This window comes from Meriones unguiculatus, chromosome 19 (assembly GCF_030254825.1).
Source record: "Meriones unguiculatus strain TT.TT164.6M chromosome 19, Bangor_MerUng_6.1, whole genome shotgun sequence".
Lineage (NCBI taxonomy): Eukaryota > Metazoa > Chordata > Mammalia > Rodentia > Muridae > Meriones > Meriones unguiculatus.
In genome coordinates, this window is record NC_083366.1 from 65,357,623 (window position 1) to 65,381,298 (window position 23,676).

A 23,676-nucleotide genomic window follows, 5' to 3' on the forward strand; every position below is an offset into this window, starting at 1 on the left:
GGGGTATCCATACAAAAGAGCGCAGGATCCAGGCACACCCCACACTCATGCCTGGCATAGACTCAGCCGCTGCGCCCTGGGATTGAAACCCCTGGATGTACTATTCAGTGCTGTTCTGCCCGGAGTTGCTGCTCTGTGGCCTGCAACCCTGCTCTACCCAGGCAGATGTGGGCTAGGAGCCAAGGCAAGAGGGGCTCAGGCTCAGAGAGGAGGCTCTTTTGGGTTTGCCTCCAAACATTGGCCTCAAAGCCCAGGCTAGCCCGCAGCTGTGCAGAGAAAATGCTGAGTAACTAGAATGGCTCTGCTGTTAGCTAAACATGTGACCTGAAGCAGGCTCCATTTCTGTGTGTAAACGAGGTTTGAGAGAATGTCTCATCACGTACACATTGTTTGTAGAAAGAAATGGTACACTGCTGTGAGCTTGGACATGCTTTACAGAGATCACAGGCCAGAATATGGCTAACGTGTAAACCTCTGGAGTCTGCCAGGTGTCTAAAAGGCTCCCCTAAACACATGCCCAGTCCTGTAGTCTGAGATCAAAATTACATGTTTTGGATTAAAGCTGGAAAGAAAAACATTGGCCCCAATACTTTAAATTTTCTACATTGATTCCTATAAATCCTACCACACTCAGACTCAACACTGACTTCAGAGACCACAAATACGTTATTTCTGAGTACGAATTTTTAACTTCCCTGGAGAGGGGAATGAAGTAGACCACAAGGTTGAGGTGCTCATGGTCTGACACACTTTACTCATGACTTGAGCACAAAGTATTTCAGACATTCCCACACAGGAGCAGCAGGACTGCGTGTGTGTGTGTGCGTGTGTGTGTGTGTGTGTGTGTGTGTGCACATCCTCTTGAGGGGCAGAGCACAGGGTGACTCTTGGGATACCTCAGAGCCTATGTATGTGGCAGGGCAAGTGCCTGTGTCAGGGGCTGCCAGCATATCTGATTGTTTCCAGGGCTTCATCCACCCTGTGTCTGTCACCAGCACCGTTCAGGAAGCAGCAGGGCAGTGAGTGCTGACACTAGAAGCCTGGTTCTACTGCCATGTTGGATACAGTGGGCCATCAAAGAGTAAAAACTGCAAAGAGGTCGTCTACAGAGCCTGGGCTCTGCCCCACCCAGCCTCGTCCGTCAGCATCCAACTGACTACACAGCAGCAAGAGCACGCATACCATTAGAGCCGTGGGGATCCCTGATTGGCCCAGTGCTAAGTCTCCCCTTACCTTCTCCTTTAAAAATATGATTTATTTGTGTTTATATGTGCATGTTTCAGCTGGCAAGTGTTTACGTGCATGACGGGCCTGCTTGGTGCCTGTGGAGGCCAGAAGAGGGCAGATAGCCTGGGACAGCTACCAACTGCTGTGTGGGCACTGAGAATTGAAATTGAGCCCCTGGAAGAGAAGCCAGTGCTCTTAACCATGGAGCCATACAGCCCCCCTACACACACACACACACACACACACACACACACACACTTTCTCTTAAAACTATCCTACTAAAAAAAAAAATCCAATTTATGATCTCCCAACCCTACAATGTACAGAGTCCCGTTGCAGGGCCAGGGGTGCCACCTCGTGGGGCTCAGTACCCAGGTTGCAGTCTTAGGAGGAGGTACCAACCAACAAATGCATCATGTGTTTGTTAAGTCACAGGGTGCTCGTAGCCCAGATGTTCTTTCAGAAGGTGTAGACACAGGCAACTTTGAAACACAAAGTCCCCCATCATGAAACAACAGCTTCTGAGCTGGTAGGAAGGGGGTCAAGACAGAGGGCCATGGGCGTAGTCCCTTTTCATGGGGCTACTGAGAAGATGTGGAGGGGAGACAGGGAGTCTCGCCATCCCTCCCTCACTCTGGAGCACAGTGCTGAGCACACACAGACCCGGGAGGAGCAGCCAATGGGTGTGTCTCTAAGGCTCAGTTCTGGGCAGAAGCTGGTACAGGCCTTGCAAGGCTCTTACACATGGTTTTTGCTCTACTGAATACAGGAGGTAGGTGGGAGGCCATCACACCAGCACCTTCCACATACAGTCCATGATGGACATACAGACCAGGGACACGCCCATCCTGCCTTCCACAGACATTCATTCTATCACTACACTGATGAAACAAGGAAAGCGTTTATCAGTCAGACATTTTATGTCTTATCTTGTATCATATTTGGCCTCAAATGGGTCCCCCAAATACACACACACACACACACACACACACACACACACACACACAGAACTGAGGTCAAAGGTCAGAGGTCTCATGCTGAAATATGACCCAAATGAGCCAGAGCACTGCCTGCTTTGGAGTAAAGCCTCAGTGACTCATCCTGTGGCAGGAAAACCACTCACATGACATCAATCTAGGGGCACAGGAGGCAGCGTCCAGCAGGCCAGAGCCAGAGAGGGCTCCTCCCTCCAGGAGCACAGCTGCCTCCCGGAGCCAGCACTGTGGGGCCAGGGGCAGATGTTTGGGCAGCAAGCTGCCAATCCACCACAATTCTGTTTGTCCTGGAGCTGCCAGCTCACCCGCATCCTCTGAGTAGTGTGCTTATCTAGAACTGTGAGTTACTCCTTCCTAGCTAAGTTTCCCAGTAGAATGGCTCAGTTGAATTAAAACTTTTGCCTGAATAACTACAGCCAAACTTGTTTCTGACTAAAGACATACAGCATCCAGCATTAGTCTCACACATCTTTTTTAGCCTTAAAAATATAAATATCGGGGTCATTTACACAGGACGTGTGGGCATATACACCTCTAATACCAATCTGAGATGTGTGGACCATGTTTACAGAATTTGAACTTGAAGGGAACCTCCCTTGGGGGCTGTTGAAGAAGGTGACGGCCACAGACAGCCACCCCAGTCCCCACAGGCTGAGAGAGGTGGAGCACAGGTCCCCCTGACCTGGCACAAGGCATGGGGGCGGGGCACTGGGTCAGCTCAGTGTTTCCTCTCCACTGGTTGCTGGAGGCAAAGCTCACTCCCGGCAGAGACGATGGGCAGGCTGCTCTCAAGGTGGTAGTTGATGAGGTGGCTGATGCTGTCGAAGACCCGGTCCTTCGTCCGTATCTGTGAGGATGAAATGAAGGAGAGGTTGAGCTGGTACCACAGGCAGGAAAGACAAAACACTTTGCAGTAGAGCTACCTGGGACATCTGACGGAGGAAGGCAAGGGGAGGAGCGGGCTTCTGGGGCCTGAGACCTCGCCGTGACTCAGAGGCAATCTCTGTCAGACCGTGGTCGCTGACAGCAGCTGGTCCATTTAGTCTGCTTCGCCTACCTGCCCCTCTGAGGCAGTCTCTGAATATTGCAAGCCCCTGCCCTGTGGACACTGCCTACCTCATTCCTTCTGTCCTGGGCCACACTGGGACAACAGAATGGAAGTCCCAGCTAAGGAAGAGAAGAAAATGCAATAAAATGCAAGTTAGGAAGGAAAACAAAACTGCCTCTGTTTACAGATTCCCTCATGACTGTGAGAGAAAATGTGAATAGATATCAACAATGAAAATTACTTTTTTTTTTTTTCAAACATCACATTTTTTTTTACTATTTATTCAATTTGTATCCTGGCTGTAGCCCCCTCCCTCATCCCCTCCCAGTCCCACCCTTCTTCCCTTTTCATCCCCTATGTCCTTCTCCCCTAGTCCATTGATAGGGGAGGTCCTCCTCCCCTACTATCTGACCCTAGCCTATCAGGTCTCATCAGGACTGCCTGGATCCTCTTCCTCTGTGGCCTAGTAAGGACACTCTGCCAGGGGGAAGTGATCAAAGAGCAGGCAACCAAGTTCATGTCAATGTCTTCTCTACTAGAAGACCCACATGGAGACGGAGCTGCCTATGGGCTACTTCTCAGCAGGAGGCTTACATCCTCCCCACTCGTGGCGTTTGGTGATGCATCAGTCTCTGCAGGTCCCCTTGGGCCCAGATGTTTGGGCTTTGTTGGTCTCCTTGTTGGAGCTCCTGTCCCCAATGAGAATTATTCTTAATTTAATACACAATTAAAGTAAATTTCCAAGATCTGAAGATGATATACAAAAGCCAATCACAGGCCAGAGAGTTAGTTTGGTGAGTAAAGGTGACCTGAGCGCAAACCCTGGGAGCCCTGTGACAGCGGAAGAGACTCAACTCTACCAAGTCGTCCTCTGACCTCCACACACGCACCACGGTACACATGCTCTCTTAAACACACATGCACACGCACACACACACACACACCTAATAACAATTAGTCAATAACAATTGACTTTCTTAAACAATAGCAATGACCACATCAAATTTGAAATTTAAAACAGAATGCCAATTACCTTAACATAAAAAAATTGAATACTTAAGTTATTCAATGAAATTTTAGGTATAAAGTTAGCAAAGTATAAAGAATATATTTCAAAGAAATCCACAAAAATCTGATGGAAAAAAATCAAAGGATTGAATGAAAAGAGAAGATAAGCCATGTTCGTGGATAGCCAGACTATGCTGTCACAATCTCAGCCATTTCCAACCTGCTCTCTAGATTCCACAGAATTTCAAGCAAAGTCTTTACTAACAAACCTGTTGCTATCAATATTTTTTTTTCTAAAGTTTATGTGAAGAAGAAAAAGGTCCAGAGAAGTTAGTAAAGTACTGAAAGAAACAACAACAACAAAATAGAGTTGGTTTCATTGTATAATGGTTGGCACTTCGTCCTGAGAACCATAAGAACACATACAGGAAACTTCCACTACTGCAAGCCACAGGAATCAGGAACCTGAGGTATTAGCACGGGGACAGACAAGTACATCCGGAACAGAACAGGCAGCCGGAAAGAGGCGTACCAGGTATTGATAAAGACATTTTAGTGGGAGATAAAGCCATGCAATGAAGAAAACGTTGTTTCTAATAGCTGCTCCTGGAACAATTGGACATCCATGTGAAAAAAATGAAGACGCAAATGTTGACTCACATGTATTAAATAGAAAACAGAGACTCATGACACTCTTAGAAGATAATACAGGGAAAATTTAGACAACCATGGTGTTAGATAAAAGATAATGGAAATTCACAGAGAGGAGGCTGACAGGAGACCGCCCTTCAGAAGGGATCTCATAAGAGAATGCTTGAGGTGAGGCTGTAGAGCGGCCTTAGGAGAAGTAAGACACTGCACCACTGTTCCGCCTCCAATTCTGTTCTACAAGAGGAGTTTCCCAGTCAGAGGCCTTCGGAGAGCGTGGAAGCCAGGGTCAGTGTGATCTAGCCTATGTGCCGAAAGTCAAGAAGGTACTGATGAAGGTTAGCATTTAAAGTTGGAACCAGACAGACAGACAGACAGACAGACACACACACACACACACACACACACACACACACACACACACGCAGCACCATATGGGAAGGCAGTAGTCTCTTGGTTCCAAGATCCACTACTGTTGTCAAAATCCAGGGAAGCTCAAGTCCCTTATGAATAAAATGGTTTACAATTTGCACGATATACACACATCCCACCATAGACTCAAAACTATCTCCATATCCCCAGTTACATCACAGGCCAGAGGCTGCCCCTCCTCACCCAGGCTGTAACACGCACACGCACACGCACGCGCACACTGGCAGCTCTCTTTCTGGAACAGAACTTGATAAACCTGTGGCTTCACAGCTCTCTCAGGGAACTCATTTCTCTCCCTTCGGCTGTTGTGAGCAAGCCCCCCTCCCACTTCCCCAAATCTCTGGACCCAGGACAACCTTGAATTACAGCTTCTTTTTTCATACAATGCCTTTTTGCCTTTGGATGCCTGGCTTGTAGGCCACGCCAGGGCAGGCTGTAGTAAGGAGCTTGCCTCTGTGCCCCACAGTGAAATCCCTTCAGTCCTTAGAGACTGAAGGGCCCTTGCTTCGTGCTTCGGGATTCCTTCATGCTGTGAGTGTGTCTCTTCTGTGCAGCTCCTTGAGGGCTGTGAAGGCTCTCTCTCTCTCTCTCTCTCTCACACACACACACACACACACACACAAACACACTTTCTCTCTCCATGACCTTATCCTGTTGCCTCTGGACCGATGTGCTCTCTAACGCTCTGCCCTCCCGTGTCAAGGTCTGGTAATGGCTGCCCGTGTCCCTTGGCTCTCTCCCCTAACAATGGGGACTCCCACTTCAGCTTCCCTTCTCTATGAACCCACTGTTCTCCATCACATTTACGATGCTGTGGACACAGTTGCTCCCCTGCTCCATCTGGGGGATGATGGCAGACCCTATGCACGCTTGGTTTTTTTTGGTTTTTTTGGTTTTTTTTCTGAAAACCAGCTGGCCATGAAAAAACCGTCACAAGCAGTTCCGCCGTGAAAATGGTGTCTCAGGAGCCCTACGGCTGGAGAAAATACCAGCCTCTCGGGCTGAGAAAATGACTCAGCAGCTCTCCCTGTGCCCCACAAAACCTTACTGCAGACCTTACCCTCGCTTCAGAGCCCAGGAGACCTGAGAGGGTGTGTGCTGTCTCTGTGAGGCCTGGGGGTTGGCTGCCATCTGACCAGAGGGGGAGGAAAGTGCAGGGAAACCTTGTTTTCCGTGAGCAGTGGGGAAGCAGAGATCACTACCCACAGGGCCTCCAACTCTCTCTCCCACCACGCTCTCAGTGATCACAGATCGTGTCAGAGCCACAGGCAGAAGGAAGGCCCACGGAGCCCACAACCGCCCCTCGTGAAACTCCACAAGCTCAGTCAAGGTGGAGGACAGGAAGTGGCCTCTCCCTGTACTCAGGCTGTCCTGGGGAAGAGAGTCAGGGCAGGATACCAGCCTGTCTGAAAGTGTTTCCAGGTGAGGCACCTCTCCAGCACCCACGAGGCAGAACTTGTGCTCTTATTGCCCCCTTGTGGCCACAAGCATGTGCTGTTAGGGAAATCTTCGGGGGGGGGGGCTCCTTCAACACTGTCTGTGGCGCCTGGGCAGGTTTTGTTCCTGGACAGCAGCTCTGTCACTCAGAAGCTACATGGATGCCAGCCCAGCAAGAAGCGGAGAGGGAGCAGGCCCATAGCACTCCAGGAGCTCCATGGCCTTTCCCGAAACAGGATGGCCAAATGCTCCTTGTCACGCAGGACCTTCCTTGACACTGAAGTCACCCTAGCCCAGGGCCGGCAGGGGCTTGCACAATCGCAAGAGGGTGGAACCTTCATCTCTGTTTCTGGATAGTGACTTGAGTTTAGTCCTAGTAATAGCCATCACCAGAAACCAGTGCCAGCCAGCAAGGATGGCACGCAGGCCATCAGAAGCGGACCTCCAAAGGAGGAGGCACCCAAGCAGGACCTCGCCTGACTTCAGTGCCGGTCAAGCAATGGACAGCACTGTGGAATCTACAAGCTGGGAAGAAGATGCCCAACACCGCGCTGCCAGGGAAGGCATATGCCAGGACACACACACATGGCAGGGAGACAGGGATCTGGGCAACCACGGCCTCCTCTCAGCCTTCCTTGTGGCTTGGTGGCGTGTCCCAGCGACTGATAGACCCGAGTTCCGAGGCCATTTCTAGCCTGGCCTGCACAGCAGCTAAAGTGTACAGACACCCTCAGTGTGGCGGGAAGTGTCCCAGAGGGACTCCACCGAGAACCTCAGAACCTTCTCTGGCCTGCATGGAGACCTCTACTGACCTCCTCCAGTCCGGTCTCCCTTCCACTGCTAATTCCACAGGACAGTTGGGCTGCAGACATGGAACACACAACTTCCACCCTCCACCCATTCTTCTTTGTTTATGCCTTCAGAGAAGGCAGAGGATAAGTATCCAGAGAAATGAAACAAGCTGCCCTCAGAGAACAACGGTGAGTCCAGCTAAGGCACTTCTGGGAGGGAGGCGCTGGAATTCTTCCCCTTCCCAGAGTCAGATGCCCTAAGCCATGTACTTCCAATCTCTGCCTGTTTTTGCGCTCTCTGTCTCTCTTTCTCTCCCCCTCCCTCCCTCCCTCTCCTTCTGATGTCAGGGATGGACACAAGGGAAAGAGAGCAGCCGAGCTATCACAGCAAGGAGACCAAAACCACAAAACCCTACACAGCATTCTCTTCCTAGATACCACCATGAGCGTGTACCAAAACAGCGTCCCACAAAGGGAGCAGACCAATCCCAGCTCAGAGGACGAATTGGAAAACAGAGAAAGACTCAATCCACATCGATAGCATAGAAAACAAAAGAGCTGATATGGCCACCAAAGACAAAGCGCATAAAAAAAAAATTCAAGGGATAACAACTGTTTTGGAAATTAAATAATCTATTTGTAAAGGCATGTAGATATATGCTTATATGCCATAGAGAGAGATAATGTTGACATGGTTGTGGAGAAATGCTCCAAAGAAGCAGACACTTGAGAGAAAGATAAGTCTTTGCAGTAAGTTTCTCTTTCATGTTCTTAATGGTGGAGGTGCACACCAAAAAAGAATTTATGAGCAAAACGAAATATGCTACAAAATATTTGAAATACTTCTCCCTTTCCTTAATTCCCATTCATGTTCCTTCTTGGGAAATCAATACAAAACAAAGGCAAGAAAGATGCCATGTTACAGGGGTGGGGGCTAACCACAGTGGCCCAATGGGGTCACAGCAGGGGGTGGGAGTGCCTGTGCAGGTGGACTAGCAGAGGGACAGAGGACAAGAGGAGACACAGGAAGACCTAGCGGCTGTGGAAGTGACGTCACTGTTTCACAGCTTAGTGAGCGAAGGCTCTAGTGTGCGCTTGGAAACCTTCAGTGCTGGAGGCTCCGTGAGCCAAGCCTACAGAGGGCCTGGACATGAGCGCTGCTGGTTTCTCCCAGTGCAAGGATGGTGCCCACACCACCGTGCCGGCCCTGCCTGGCCCAAAGAATGAATCAACCACGAGTGACTCAGGGGGTAATTTTAGACATCCATAGGCTGACAGAATGATTCAGGTGCTGAGAGAACCATCTTTGGGGCCTCTCCCACAACCTCTGTCACCAGCTCTTCTCAACGCTATTTTAGAGTCCCTGGCTCTAACACCCCCACACCAAGGCTCGGAGCTGTTTTGGGTGGTCCCCCCAGTGACCTCAGCACACAGCGAGAAACTCAGAGGCTGCTAGACTCTGGAGTAAATTTAGACTCAGACCGTTTTTTTTTTTTTTCCATCCTTCTTTCTCTGAGTAATGTAGCTTGCCAAGCTTCCCCCTTTATAGTCAGGGACCAGGCAATTACCATGAAAATCAGATGAATAAATATTGAAGAGAACGCGTTCCGCGTCTATTTCAGTGTCCTCACAGCAAGGAGGCAACTTTACATTTTTAATTAAGTCTTTCATTTCCATCTTCTTTTCAGCTAAAGCTATCCTCTGTAGGATCAATTAAACCGGATAATCAGATCCAGTTAAAAGCCCCCCAAAAGAATAGTCATCAGTGGGTACGACTTAACAAGCATTCTTGATGGTCCTGCAAATCTCACTCCAGAATTAAAACTGTATGATAGCACAGCCTTGGGGATCAGCTCCTGTGAACACCTTGTCACAATTCCATTTCCTCGTTTTCTGCATACCTTGGCACAGGCTTGTGGAAGTATAATAAAATATTGCTAGTAGGGTGTGATGGCTGGTTTTAATTGTTAACCTGACACAGCCTACAGTGGCCTGGGACTGTCTAGATCGTGTTAGCCTGTGGGTGTGTCCATGGGTGATTATCTTGATTGTGATCATTGATGAGGGCAGATCCGCCCACCGTGGGCAGCCCTATTCCCTTGGCAGGGAATTCTGGATTGTATAGGAGTAGCGAAAGAGAGCTGGCACAAGTGTGAGTGCATTAATTCACCACTCTCTGCCCTTGCCCGTGGATGTCAAGACACAGAGCATGTCTATTAAAATAATTCTTTGGTGTATAAAAACTTAGCGAAAACATTTCATCATCTTTGTCTACGTGATGACATACTAAGCCAGACATTTTTTTAATAAAACATTTCATGTTTTAAATACCAATTTTCAAGTGAAATATTTATATTCTCACAGAATTCTTGGAGATTTTTTTTTTCCTGCTATTTTCTTTTGGATAACCACAACTGAATTGCTGCAAGGCCTGTGCAGGAAGGAAGAACTCTGGGATGCTTCTGTCTAGGTAATCTTGTTTGTGGCTCTACAACAACATTCACCGTAGCTCATCCTTAGTGTCAGCTATGCACACACACACACCTGTAGAGGGCATGAGGCCCTCCCTCGTGCTTACAGATGAGCACTAAGGAAACAGAAGAAGGAAAGAGATGTTTACCTGTTTTCCACCCAGAAAGCCAGGAATGGATAGAGTTTGTAGCCTGGTGATCTCTGCTATATATAGGGCCAAGCCTCATCCAAATCCCCCAAAGTATTATGCTCATTTATCCAAGCATAATATAATGCTCTCGGTCTTGAGCATTGCTCCTCATCAATAAAACCCATCCTTAGGAGAGATGTCACTTGCACTTTACAGCAACCTGGGTCATTTCTGTGCTACCTTAGAGCCAATGCTGACTCCACAGGCATTACATTATGCTTACCTCAGTCTTTCTCCCTAACCCTTATCTTGAGCATAGTTTCTGAGCCAGTAGAACCCATCTTAATGGTAGAGGATCCATGTACTTTGTAAATGGCTCCACGTAAACATGTCTCAAGCTTTGTTGTACACACAGGATTGAGTTACTTGTGATCAGGAAACTTTTTTTTCCCCAAAGTTACGCTGCGTTTAAATATGGCTGACACAAATCACATGGGGTCAGACTGTAGAAGTCTGAATCAGCACCAACTAACTAACTAAATCTAATTCCCCAGGCTTAACCCCAGCTTGGCAGTAGGCCATCTCCTTCCTTTCTGCCCCCACTCCCAGGGGATCAAGCTGATCCTCTCTAACACAGCCTTTCTTCCTCACTCAACCCCTTTGTCTCACTGGCCAACACCCAAGGAAACCTGCTGGCCATGCTGGCCAAAGGAACGAATAGGTAGGTAACCATCACTTTCCTCTCATCCTGCAATTCCAATTCCCCAGTCTCATCTTAGCCCTGTAGCAGACCAGCTGCAGGGGCCTGTCTTCCCTCTCTTTCTCCATCCCCTGTGGACTCCACAGATCCTGTGGCAGGCACAACTTCCCCCTCTTCTGTAGACCTTCTCAGACTCCTGCCCTTCAAGCCCATCACCATTGTCGTGTGTCATCTCTACACCTAGAAACAAGTGCTACAGGGGATCCCCAGTGGTTGGGATGGGTAGGGACCAAGAAGTACTCCACACCAGGCAAAGACAGTTACTACATACTCCTAAGATCCAGAGAAGAAAACAGAAACCAAGAACCAAGAAGGCCACCCAACAAAGACAAGAGCAACATCAGCACCTGGAATTACAGTCAACCCAAATCCATATGCCTAGACTCCAGCATAAAGGCACAACCAATAACATCCAGGACTGTATGTCTCTACAAAGAGCTAAGCATCCCTGCCACAACAGGCCCTGAGAAATGAAACATAGTTGAAGCACAACACAGGGACTTCAAAATCATTACTATGAATATACCTAAGAAGAGGATATGAATAAATCTATTAATGAAATCTATGAAATTACAAAGAATAGAATAAAATTTAAAAACTGTTCAAGACATGAAAGTGCAAACAGAATCAATGAAGAAAACCTAAACTGAGAGGAAAATGAAAAGTTTAGAAACTCATTCAGGACCTCAGAGGCAAGCCTCACCAATAGAATGGAACAAGAGATGGAAGAGAAAATCTCATTGCATTGAAGACAAGATAGAAGAAATGTATATGTCTGTCAAAGAAAATGTTAAATCTAAAAAAAACAAAACAAAACAACAACAACAAAAACTTCTGGCTCAAAAGATCCAGGAAATCTGGAACACTATGAAAAGACCAAGTCTACAAAGAATAGGGACAAAGAAAGATAAGAGACCAGGTCAAATTCACAGAAAATATTTTCAGCAAAGTCATTGAAGAAAATTTCTCTAACCTAAAGATGGTGCCTCTGAAGGTACAAGAAGCATACAGAACACCAAAATAGACTGAATAAATAAATAAATTAACCATGAAACATAATCAAAACACTGAACATACAGAACAAAGAAGGAATATTAAAAGTTGTGAGGGAAAAAGATGAAGTAATATAAAAAGGCAGTTCCATTAGAATAGCAACTGACTTTTCAATGGAGACTCCAAGGCCAGAAGGGCCTAGATAGATGTACTACAGATTCTAAGAGACCACAGATGTCAGCCCAGACTACTATACTCAGCAAAACTTTCAATCACAATAGATAGACATTCCATAATAAAACCAGTTTAAGTAATATCTATCATACAGCTCTATAGAAAAACTTCAACCATACCCAAGAAAACACAAAGAAAAAATATTCTTAAACCAGCAAATCAAAAGGAGGGGTGATCCAAACCACCACAACAAAATAACAGGAATCTATAAACACTTCACATTAATGACTCTCACTATGAATGCCCTCAATTCCCCAATAAAAAGACACAAACTAACACATTAATTATGAAAATGGGATCCATCCTTCCACTGCATCCGAGAAACACACCTTACCATCAAGGATAGACATCAACTTGGAATAATGGGTTAGAAAAAGATAGTCCAAGCAAACAGACCCAAGAAACTAGCTGGCATAGTCATTTTTAATATCTGACAAAATAGATTTCAAACCAAAATCTATCTAAAGAGACAGGGAGACTATATATTCACCAGGGGGAAAATCTACCAAAAGAATATTATAATTCTAAACATTTGTGCACCAAATATAAGGGCACACAAGATAACAAAAGAAACACTACTATAGTTAAAATCACATTATTGGCCCTTACATGGTGATGGTGGAAGAATTCAATACCTAACTGTTGCCAATAGACAGGTCATCCAGACAAAAACTAGACAGAGAAATTCATGTTGCAAATCAAATGGACCTAACAGATATTTGTAGATCATTTCACCCAAAGAAAAAAAAAAATAGTACACCTCCTTCTCATCACCTCATGGAACCTTCTCCAAAATTGGCCGCATATTCAGACACAGATACAAGAAAACTGAAATGACACCCTGAATTCTGTCAGACCACCATGGACTAAAGCTGGATAGCAACAACAACAGAAAGTTTACAAACTCATGGAAACTGAACGACTCACTGCTGAATGAAAAAAAAAATGGGTCAAGATTGATATTAAGAAAGAAACTTAAAACTTTTTAGGACTGAATGAAAATGAAAGGACAACATATTCAAATTTATGGACCCAGAGAGATCTCATTTTAGTAACTTGACAGCACACCTGAAAGGTCTAGAGCAAAAAAGAAGAAATAGTGTCCAAAAGGAGTAGATGGCAAGAAATAAACTCAGGGTGGGAATCAATAAAAGAACACTACAAAGAATCACTAGAACGAAGAGTTGGTTCTTTGAGAAAAGCAGTAAAATCGACAAACCCTTAGCCACATTAACTAAAAGACAGAGGGAGAAAAACCAGATTACCAGTATTAGAGTCGGAGGAGGAGACATAACAACAGACACTGAGGAAATCAAGGGAATCGTAAGGATACACTTTAAAAACATGTACTCAAGGGGCTGGAGAGATGGCTCAGTGGTTAAGAGCACTGTCTGCTCTTCCAAAGGACCCGGGTTCAATTCCCAGCACCCACATGGCAGCTCACAACTGTCTGTAACACAAATTCCAAGGGATCTGACACCTTCACACTAATGCACATAAGATGAAAATTAAATAAATTAAAAAAAAAAAAAACATGTACTCAAACAAATTGGAAAACCTAAAGGAAACAGATAGTTTTCTTGATATATACCACCCACTAAAGTTAAATCAAGATCAGATAAGCAATTTTAACACTTCCAACCACCACGTGGCACAAAATATTAAATAAATGTAGTAAAAGGGAATGTTACTAATATATTTTCTTGTGTATTTGTAAAAACTGCATTTATAAAATAAATAAAATAAAATCCAAAGAAAGATGAATGTCTGAGAATAGCAAAGATGGTTTTGGAAGAGCCCTAACAGGGGCAGGCATGCCAAACACGGCTCTGGTGGGCCCTGCCCTTCCCCCCTTCCCTCTTTCTTGCTAAAACCCATTAGATTACATTCCTAAAGCTGGCCACCAAGGCCTATTTCCTTATTTGGTCACTTCCTCCCCCTGAGGCTGACTACCAAGATCCAGTTATCAAAGTATTGAAGTCCAGCAATCAAACGCCCCCTTAGGCTCACCTAATTAACATGCTCGATCAAAACAAACCAACTCATCCTAAGACAGGTTCCCCCCCCTTTCCTTTCATAAACTGCCACTTGCAGTTATAAAGGTCCTCTGACCTCTATACACACCCACACTCTCAGCTGAACACAGCCACACCATATTCATAAATACATATGCATGTGTATACATATATGTTATGTTTGCAAGCTTCTAAAAGAAACAAGCACTAAGATATTCCACAGATAAGGTGTGCGTGCAAAAGAAAAGAACTTCACAGAAGAGCAGAAAAGAAGTCACCACACTCACGGTGTTCCATACTTGGGGCCATGGCTGCCCCACAGGGACAACTGCTTCCAGACTGCCAAGGGCTGATGTGTTCAGACATCTCATTCTAGGTCCCTGAATCACATCAGTGACCCCTACCCTCCTCTGCGCCCCAACCAAACAGTCCAACCAAACACTCGGGCTCCATTTCTACCCACATATCACTGATCTAATTCTATTAAGTATTTCCACCTTACCTTTTGTTTTCACTGGATGAGAGGTTTTAAAATAACAGCCTTGGCATTTGCTCAATGGTTAAGTTGATTAAATTGCACTTACTGAACTTGGCAATTATTGGGCTGTGCTCAATACACTTATTGATTGGCAGATGGACAAGTCAGGCAATCCTTCAGAACTCAGGCAGAATTGCACCACCATGTCAGGAGGCTGAACCTCTCTGACCTGAAAACCACGAGTTAATTAACGAGGCATTGCCTGCTGCCCAGCATACTTCATAGCCTGCAAGAAAACGTAGAGACTCCAGCTTGGGAACTATTTATTATTGATATAAGTAGTGAAAATCCAGTAGACTTTAACTTCCATGTTTACTGTGAATGTTTTAGGAATGAATGGTGTTGTTGCTATTGCTGTATTGTGTATGTGTGAGTGAGAGATAGAGACAGGCAGAGAGACAGAGAGAGGGAGAGAGACGTGGGGAGTATTGTATGTGAGCCTGTCACAGTATGCATATGGAGATGAGAGGACAACCTTGAGTGTCAGCCCTCATCTTCCACCTTGTCTGGGACTCTTGTTGAGATCTCTCATTGTTCGCAGCTGGCAGCTTCCAGGGAGTCTCTGGTCTCTGTCTCTGTGCTGACTAGTAGAAGTCATCTGAGGGGAGGGAACCTCAATTAAAATGCCTCCTTAAGATCAGGCTGTAAGCAAATGGGTTAGTAATTTTCTTAATTAGTGATTTATGGGGGAGGACCCAGCCTGTTATGAGTAGTGCCACTCCTGGGCTGGTGGTCTTCGATTTTATAAGAAAGCAGGTGAAACAAGCCATGAGGAGCAAGCAAGTAAGTAGCACCCTCCATGGCCTCTGCATCAGCTCCTGCCTCCAGGTTCCTCCTGTTTGAGTTCCTGTCCTGGCTTCCTTCAGTGATGAACAGTGAGGTGGAAGAAGTGTAAACCAAATAAACCCTTTCCTTCCCAAACTGCTTTTGGTCATGGCGCTTCATCAGAGGAAGAACCTGGACTAAGGCAGCCTCCCATCTCAACGTGAGTGCATTAGGATTCCAGACACTCCCACGTCTGGCTTTCATGTGGATTCTAGAAAGTCAAACTCCTGTCTTTGTGCTTGTATAGTGCAGTGGTTCAAATTAAAAGTAGGCTCCTCCATAAGCTTGTGTGTTTGAACATCTGGTGATGCTGTTTGGGGAGGTTGTGCAACCTTTGGGCAGTGCAGCCTTTCTGAGGAAGTCCATCACTGGGGGAGGGAGGGGACGGGCTTTTGAGAGTTCATATAGCCTCAGTCAGTGTACTTCTGGTTCGCTCCTGTGCCCTGTTGTGTGGACAAATGTGACCAGCCGCTTCTCACTCCTGCTGCCATGCCATCCCCACCATTGTGGACTCTCCTCCGCCAACTGCAAGGCAGAACAAACCTCCCTCAAGTTGGTTTTGGTCGTGGCATTTTATCACAGCAACTGAAAGTAACTAATGCACAAGGCAAGCTCTTCACCAACAGAACACCTCCCAAGCCCCTCTTCCATGATCTTTTAACAGAGCTTTATTATTAAACTTTTATTTATGTGTGTGTATACACGCACACAATCACCAGTGCCTGTGGAGGCCAGAAGAGAGCACTGGATTCCCCTGAACCTGGTGTTAGAGGAAGTTGTGAACCACCAAATGTGGGTGCTGGGAACCAAGCTCAGGTCCTCTGCAAGAGCAGCACACATTTCTTTACCTTAAAGGACACGAAGACCAAAGCTTTTATCCTGGACTATGATAATTTTCCAAGTTTTATAACTCACAGTAACACTTGTCGCGTAAGTCTCCTGTCCCTGACAGGAGCCTGTGGATAGAGGAGGCGGTGCGGGTGTGGCTCTACACAAGACCCAGAAACTAGAAAAGGTTAAAGGTAGTCATGAGCCTACTGGAAGGTGCCTGCCCGTGCCTCACCGTGCCTTCTGGGTCCACCAGCAGCAGGTGCTTGGCCTGGCCATTGTGCATCCCAGTGAGAACAAAGGAGCCAGGGTTGGTGGTACTCTTCCTGACAAGGAAGTCTCCATCTTCCTGCAGCAGTGCCTCTGCCTCCTTCCTGCTCATCTCCCCTTGGTACCAGGGCTCAGCATTAAGCTCCTCCAGCATCTTGGCATCTGGGGCTCTGGGTGAGACAGGGCTGATGCACTCCACAGACGCTGCTTTGTTCAACATGGGCCCCAGAGGCTGGTTCTTGAGAGCATCTTCAAAAGGCTCTGTCAACAACATACGACAGCAACAAATCAATCCCGGAAGAGGGAGCAGTAAAAATAGAGCGAGAGAGGAGAATTAAAATGTAACTCTTGATGGAGGCTGGCAACAGAGATGGATCATCGGAACTAGAATTTAAATGCACCACCCAAATTTTGGCATGATTCGTTGGTGAGTCTACTCTCCTGATAGCTGGAGGTTGTGCCTGGTGCCAAGGATATTGGGCACACACTTTGTCTAACTGGATAGAAGGACCTCAGTGTTGCACACTGCAAGAGGGCAGGCATAACTTGCCATTTTGTACCACCTACCTTCTCTGAGCCATTAGCCAGCCTCCTTACGAACCCTTGCGTACAAATTTGTTTACACCAAAAAAAAAAGGCAAGCCATGAAACTTTGGTTCCACTAAAGCCCCCAAACACCACAGATTTACTTCAAAATCCCTGGTGCCTCTTGAGGAATTGCTCCAGGAGAGGAATTCTACTCGGCCCTGACCTTCCCTGGTATCTGAGTCATCACGCTTGGCTCAACCTGCTTTGCAACTGACTTCTGACTATGCAGCATACCAGTGAGTGCTCAGACCACGTAAGTTACAGTGTATACAATGTATAAGTGCATCTAATTAAACTCCAGCGTGTAAGTTTTTGGTAGGATGCGGACATGGGATATGCACTGAAAAAAAAGGTATACAGTACCAGGTAAACACTGAGTAATTTGGGATCATGCCGCCTGCCTGCCACAATGCAAACGCAAGAAGAACTAGAATGTCCTTCTTGTGCCAAGCTCCACCCCAGAATCCCACATTGTTTCTTTGGGGAGGAGAATACATCGAAGCAAAATTAGATCTTTTTGAGAACTGCTAAATCTTTTACAAATGTGGAGAGGAAAAATAGCTTTCAAACCACTGGCTAAAGGCTAAAACAATAAGTTTTGGCTGTGCCGTGTGTGTGTGTGTGCATGTGCGTGAATACACACACCTCTGCAGGCTAGAGATCGATGCTGGGGCCTTTTTCAATTGCTCTTCGCCTTCCCCTTTGAGGCAGGGTTTATCACTGAGCCTGGAGCTCCACCGGGCTGGCCACCGGCGTCCTCCTGTGTCCACCTTCCCAGGTGACACAGGTTACAGGTCTGTGCTCTTGCATTTGGCATTCTTATATGGGTTCTATAGGGTCAAACTCAGGCCCTTGTATTTGTGCCACAAGTGCATTATTGATTGATTGAATCACACCATCACCACCACCGCCACCACCACTGCCACCAGCAGCTCCTCAGCTTTTCTTTTCAACCCACTTTTAAAAAATCTGATTCTATGGAGTACTGAAAACCGGTGCTTTGCTGTCTCTGCGTCATCACAACATGCCATCTCCACCACCAGCTTTTGTCACTACCATTACCAACATTTGCACACCACCCATCATCATCATAGTCGCTGACATCACCAGCATCACCACCACCATTATGGACATCACCAGATCATCACTTCAGTAATCACTAACGTCACCAGCATCAGCACCACAGTGGCCCAGGAGAAGCCAATTGCAAAGACTTCAATGGTGCATCATCAAAACAAAACAAACAAACAACAACAACATAACACCGGAGTCTATTCTCCCCTAGAAGACACTGTGAACAGCAGTGTTGGGCTGGCAGGGCTGCCCTTGACACAGGACGCTGCTACTTAGCCACTATGACTCTCCTTTTTCTTCTCCACAGCAAAGTGCCTCATGCACAGACCAAGATCATAAATTAGGTAGAGAGTCCCAGCATGTGGCCACCAGTTCCTTAGTCTTCCTACCTCTCTTTAGCTCATCAACTTCTCCAAGAATGAAAACAGGAGAGTTTTCAGAGTTTCAGGGAAGGTACAGAGCTGGGAGATTAGCCTAGCTGGGAAAGTGCTGGCCTTGCAAGCATGAGGACCTGGATTCAGTCACCAACCCCCAATGCTGTCTAGCAATCTCCAGCAACTTCATTTCCATGGGAGCTGACGCTCTCCTCTGACCTCCACATTCACCAAGGATGCATGTGGTGTGAATATATTTATATAGGCAAATCCACCAATTTTTATGTGGCAAAACCACATAATTTTTTTAAAGCTTAAAAAAAAAAACAAAAACAGCATGCAGGTATGTGCTTGCAACCCCAGCAATGATGGGGTGAACACAGGCAGATCCATGGGCCCAATGGCCAGTCAGGATGATCCAGTTAGCAGTTCCAAGCCAAGTGAGAGATCTTGTCCCTAAAACAAGGGGGATGGCTCTTAAGGAATAGTGTGTGTATGTATACCCACACCCACATACATAAAATCCCCTCTCTTTCTGAATGTATGTATATATGTATGTATAATATGTTTATCCTCATGAGCTTTCAAAATTCTTTCCAAATTTCCTAACAGTTTCTACTCATTCCATTTTAGTTCATGAATTGCATGTTTTTCTTTAACTATATACCGAAAAGCAAGTCCACATGACAGCATCAGCCTACAGTGCCAAGTCCAGTGGGTCCCTTCATCCTGCTCTCCAGCTTCTGCCTCCCCCTGACAGCTTGTGGATGGTTGTTTAGACCCCACCAGAGGAAGGCCATCTGTTTCAATGCTCCTCTATAATTTCAGTAACTAGGAAAGGATCTGACACATGGTAAGCACTGGACACATTTTTGGAGAAGGTTAGGAAGAAGAATGAGAGCAAATAGATAGAGCAGGGGAAGGGAAGGGGAAGCAGAGAGGAGGTGGGAGGAGGAGGGGAGGACCAGGCAGATAGAGGGAGGAAGGGAGGGAAGGTGAAGAGAGGGAGGAATAGAGGGAGGAAGGGAGGGATGGAGGAAAGAAGAGGTTACAGAGAGAGGATACTGTAAAAAAGGTCTAAACAATTTCCCCGTCCACATGTCCTTGCTGATAGACAGAGGTCTATTACTGTGGCCATGCCTTGCCTGCACCTTCTGACATCATACAGCAGTCAGCACATCATGCCCACTCAATACTCAAATGAACACATATATTTGTGTATGTTCTTGGTCTTCAGGAGGAAAGACCGTTTCCCCAAAAGAAAGTCTCTTGGCTGCAAGGATGGCGTGTAACCCCAACACCGTACCTGAACTCAAAATCAGAAAAACACCCTTAGTCATTGACGTTCACCACACCTGCCAGCAGCAAAGCCAGTGCTGAAGCGGACATGGGATAAAAGGCAGCACAGAACAGACAACAGACACCTACTCATGTCAAAGAGGTCCTTCCGTGGGCTGCTCTCGGTGCTGCTGGTCGCTGCCGGCCACACCTGTGGCAGGACCGGCTGGGTGTTGACATAGGTTGGCGTTTCTCCTACAGGAGCCATGTGCACTTTTCCTTCAGGTGTGCTGTAGATGTCCAAGGAGCCTGCAGCCAAGAGAGGGAGTCCGGTTACCTTGTAGGATGATAGCACCCTTCCTGCTGTGCCTGGGGTACCCAGGGCCTCGGCTTCTCCAGCCCGCTCCTGAGAGCATTTACTCTGTACATTTTCTTCCAAGCCTGGCAGTACCATGTCCCAGTTAAGACACTCCCCAGTCCTTTGTCAAAAAAGAAAGGAAGGAAGGAGGGAGGGAGAAGAAGGGAGGGAAGAAAGAAAAAGAGAAGGAAGGAAGGAAGGAAGGAAGGAAGGAAGGAAGGAAGGAAAGAAGGAAAGAAGGAAAGAAGGAAAGAAGGAAAGAAGGAAAGAAGGAAAGAAGGAAAGAAGAAATCCTCCACCCAGCATTAGGGTGAGTGGTTAAAGGCCTTGCTAAATATGGCCATCTTGGTTGGTTCAGGGCCCTGGGAACTGAACATTAAGTGACACTGCCTCAATGTGACCTCCCAGTGGGCCAAAAGATTCTGGGAGTCTCAGCTGTTTTGCCGCCTGAAGGTAATGTTGAAAGTGCTTCCCAAGAGCACCTGCTTGGGTCATTCTGTGTGTGAGCATCTCTGCTTCACTGGATAACAGACGCCTCGTTCATACTGCTTTAGGATGGACGGCTACTGGCAAATGGATGAGTAAGTTTATGTTTGTTCTGTGGGAGAACATATCTACTGGTTTCAAATCAGATCTTGAAGCCAGATGAGGTGATGCATGCCTGTCATCCCAGCTCTCAGACAGCTACAGCAGGAGGATCACTGCAAGTTCAAGGCCAGCCTGAACTATACAGCAAGACTTTGCATCACAAAACACTAAAACAAAATTAAAAGCTAAAAGAAAATCAAATAAGAACTTAAGATGTACTGAGTTATGGACTCGGCCTCCTGAGGAGTGTTCATTTCCTGGAGCTCTCACTCCTACTCTCTAGGCAGTGGAGGAGCCCCAGGTCAGAGCGTCACCTGTTCAGAACACGTGTCACCTGTTCAGAACATGGTGGGAAAAGTCCCACCATGTCACTTTGTCTCTTACCTTGCCTGGTGGGTGCTCGTGGCCAGTCCTCACCAAATGCATCTCCTAAGTGTCTTCCCTGGTAATAAGTTTGCTCTTTTCCTGCAAACTGGAGACATATGTCAATATTGAGGAAGAAAGAACTGTCTTCTCAGCCATCATCTTTGTGAACCACAGTGCAGTGGGTAGGGTTCTTACACGTTGACGCAGCCTCTCCAACGCCCACCTCTGCATTCCTGCCTCACACCAGCATTGCACTCAACACATAAGCTTTTGTGGTTGTGGAACAAAACAGACACCCTTGTTAATGCCACAACACTCTCTCCTTGTTTTCATGACCCCATAATTTCTCTCAAAGGCAACCAGAGCAAGCTTGTCCTGGCAGCCGTCCACTCTCAGGGAAGCACACTCCTGAGAACCAGGAAGCTGCAGTGTCAGTGCCTTGCTATCAATGCTGTTCTGGCATTTTTATTGGCACAGATAACCTTGAAACTATCCAGAGTTGGAAGTATAGCTCAGCTCATCAGGCACAGAGTCTGGGTTCTATTACTAGCACCAAGCAAGCAAGCAAGCAAACAAGAAAGCAAGAGAAGGAAAGAAAGCAAGAAAGCAAGAAAGGAAGGAGGGAGGGAGGGAGAGAGGGAGAGGAAGAAATGGAGAGAAAGAAGGAAGGAGAAAAAAAGAAAGAAAGAAAGAAAGAAAGAAAGAAAGAAAGAAAGAAAGAAAGAAAGAAAGAAAGAAAGAAAGAGAAAGAACATCACTGGAGCTACTATAAAAGATGGAGATGCAATAGTTTTAGAAAGCAATTTTGCGTTAAAGGTTGTTGGAGTTGGAGGGTGTGATGGTCCATTTTGATTGACAACTCGACACAACCTACAAGAGACACCTCTGGGAAGAGAGTCTCAGTGAGGGGCTGTCTACACTCAGTGGTCTGTGGGAATACCAATGGGGGGGTGCCTTTTAAGCAAGTTGTAATGGAAAAGACCCAGACCACTGAACACTGCAACACTGCACCACTCCCCAGGCAGGGAGACCTGAACCGAGTCAGAGTGGAGGGAGTCGAGCACAGCAAGCATGGGAGCGTTCACACACACACACACACACACACACACACACACACGTCGCTGCTCTTGTGGTTGTGATGTGACTCCTTGCTTCAAGCTCCTACCCCATGACTTCCTCACAGTGATGGACCGTAACCTGTTACGGGAAGCTAATACAAGCGCTTTGTCTTCCTAGTTAGTGTGACGGTATTTTACACAACAATGGAAATGAGACTAGAACAAAGTGAGGGAAAAACAAAAGAGAAAAAAAAAATTTCATAAGATCCTCCTGCTTTCAGGGAAGTGATCCACTCTTTTCGGCGAACCCACGGTATCATGGGCCTTTATTTAAGAAAATGTTTTAAGGTCTAGAAAAATGTTTTGTAAGCTTATAAATACAAAGATACAACAGAGAATGATTTAGTCACAAAACTTTAGACTCACCTAGATAGGATAGATAGTATTATTTTTCTACAAATAAGCTAAACATTTTGAATGTAACTTTTACATATGGCTTTCCTGATAACTGTTCTTATTATATGTACTTTATTGTAAATAAAGTCCATATGCAAAAAAAAAAAAAAAAACCTCAAATCCTGATATCCCCTCATTAAGATGGCAGCATGCTGGTTGGTGCTAAGACTTACAATGTCTTCACATGTCTCAGAAAGGCACTTGGGGTCTAAGTCACCAGATCAGAGCACTGTGACGTCAAATCTTGTCTATGTGCTTTGTGAAATCAGTGGAAGAAAGTCTGTGGGTGACTGTGTCAAAAGCTAAGTCAGAGACCGGCTAGAAATAACACTGAAGGAGATAATGCAAGTGAGGGTCTGCCTCCACTAGGAAAAGAACCCCAGACTTACCTGGGCTACATCAGGAGCGTGAGGTCTGGCTTTCAAACGAGCATCGAGAAACCCCCCTGGAGGAGGCATCTTGCTGGGAACGCTGTTGTAGTACGGGTGATCAGGGCCATCGCCCTCCTCTTCAGTCCATGGCTCATCCAGACTCTGCATCCTGTTAAAAGATTTTCAGTGACCTTCACCCAAAATTGAGCACACGGGCGGACCCAACAAATCTGGCCTCAGAACCGCCTACAGAAACAAAGCCCTGGATATGGTTTCAGTGTGGCCTCCGGGACACACGGGTTCATGTGTTAGCGGCTTGGTCCCCAAGGTGGTGGTATTAAAAAGCAGTGGGACTTTTTTAAGAAGTGGAGTCTCTCAGTCACAAACGAGACACCTACATCAATCTATCAGCTACTACCTCTTCCCTTCTCCCAAGGCTTGGGGACCATTGCGGAAGAGCAGGGTAGAAAGATTGTAAGACCCGAAGGTTGGGAGATTCAAAGCAACACAATGC

The 23,676-nt window shown here is 46.4% G+C and overlaps 1 protein-coding gene across 2 annotated transcripts in view; it reads right to left on the bottom strand.

The window, feature by feature from the left end:
* The window catches only part of Shc3 (SHC adaptor protein 3), a 132,420-nt gene that overhangs the window by 4,158 nt on the left and 104,586 nt on the right, over nt 1–23,676 (bottom strand). For both annotated transcript variants that reach the window (XM_060372583.1, XM_021654306.2), the window contains 5 exons: nt 23,181–23,331; nt 21,296–21,383; nt 20,116–20,274; nt 16,617–16,912; nt 2,905–3,069 (listed from right to left, as the gene is read on the bottom strand). In XM_060372583.1, coding sequence (XP_060228566.1) covers nt 2,941–3,069; nt 16,617–16,912; nt 20,116–20,274; nt 21,296–21,383; nt 23,181–23,331 — 823 coding nt within the window. In that variant the 3' untranslated portion in view covers nt 2,905–2,940. The remainder of the gene's footprint in view (nt 1–2,904; nt 3,070–16,616; nt 16,913–20,115; nt 20,275–21,295; nt 21,384–23,180; nt 23,332–23,676) is intronic.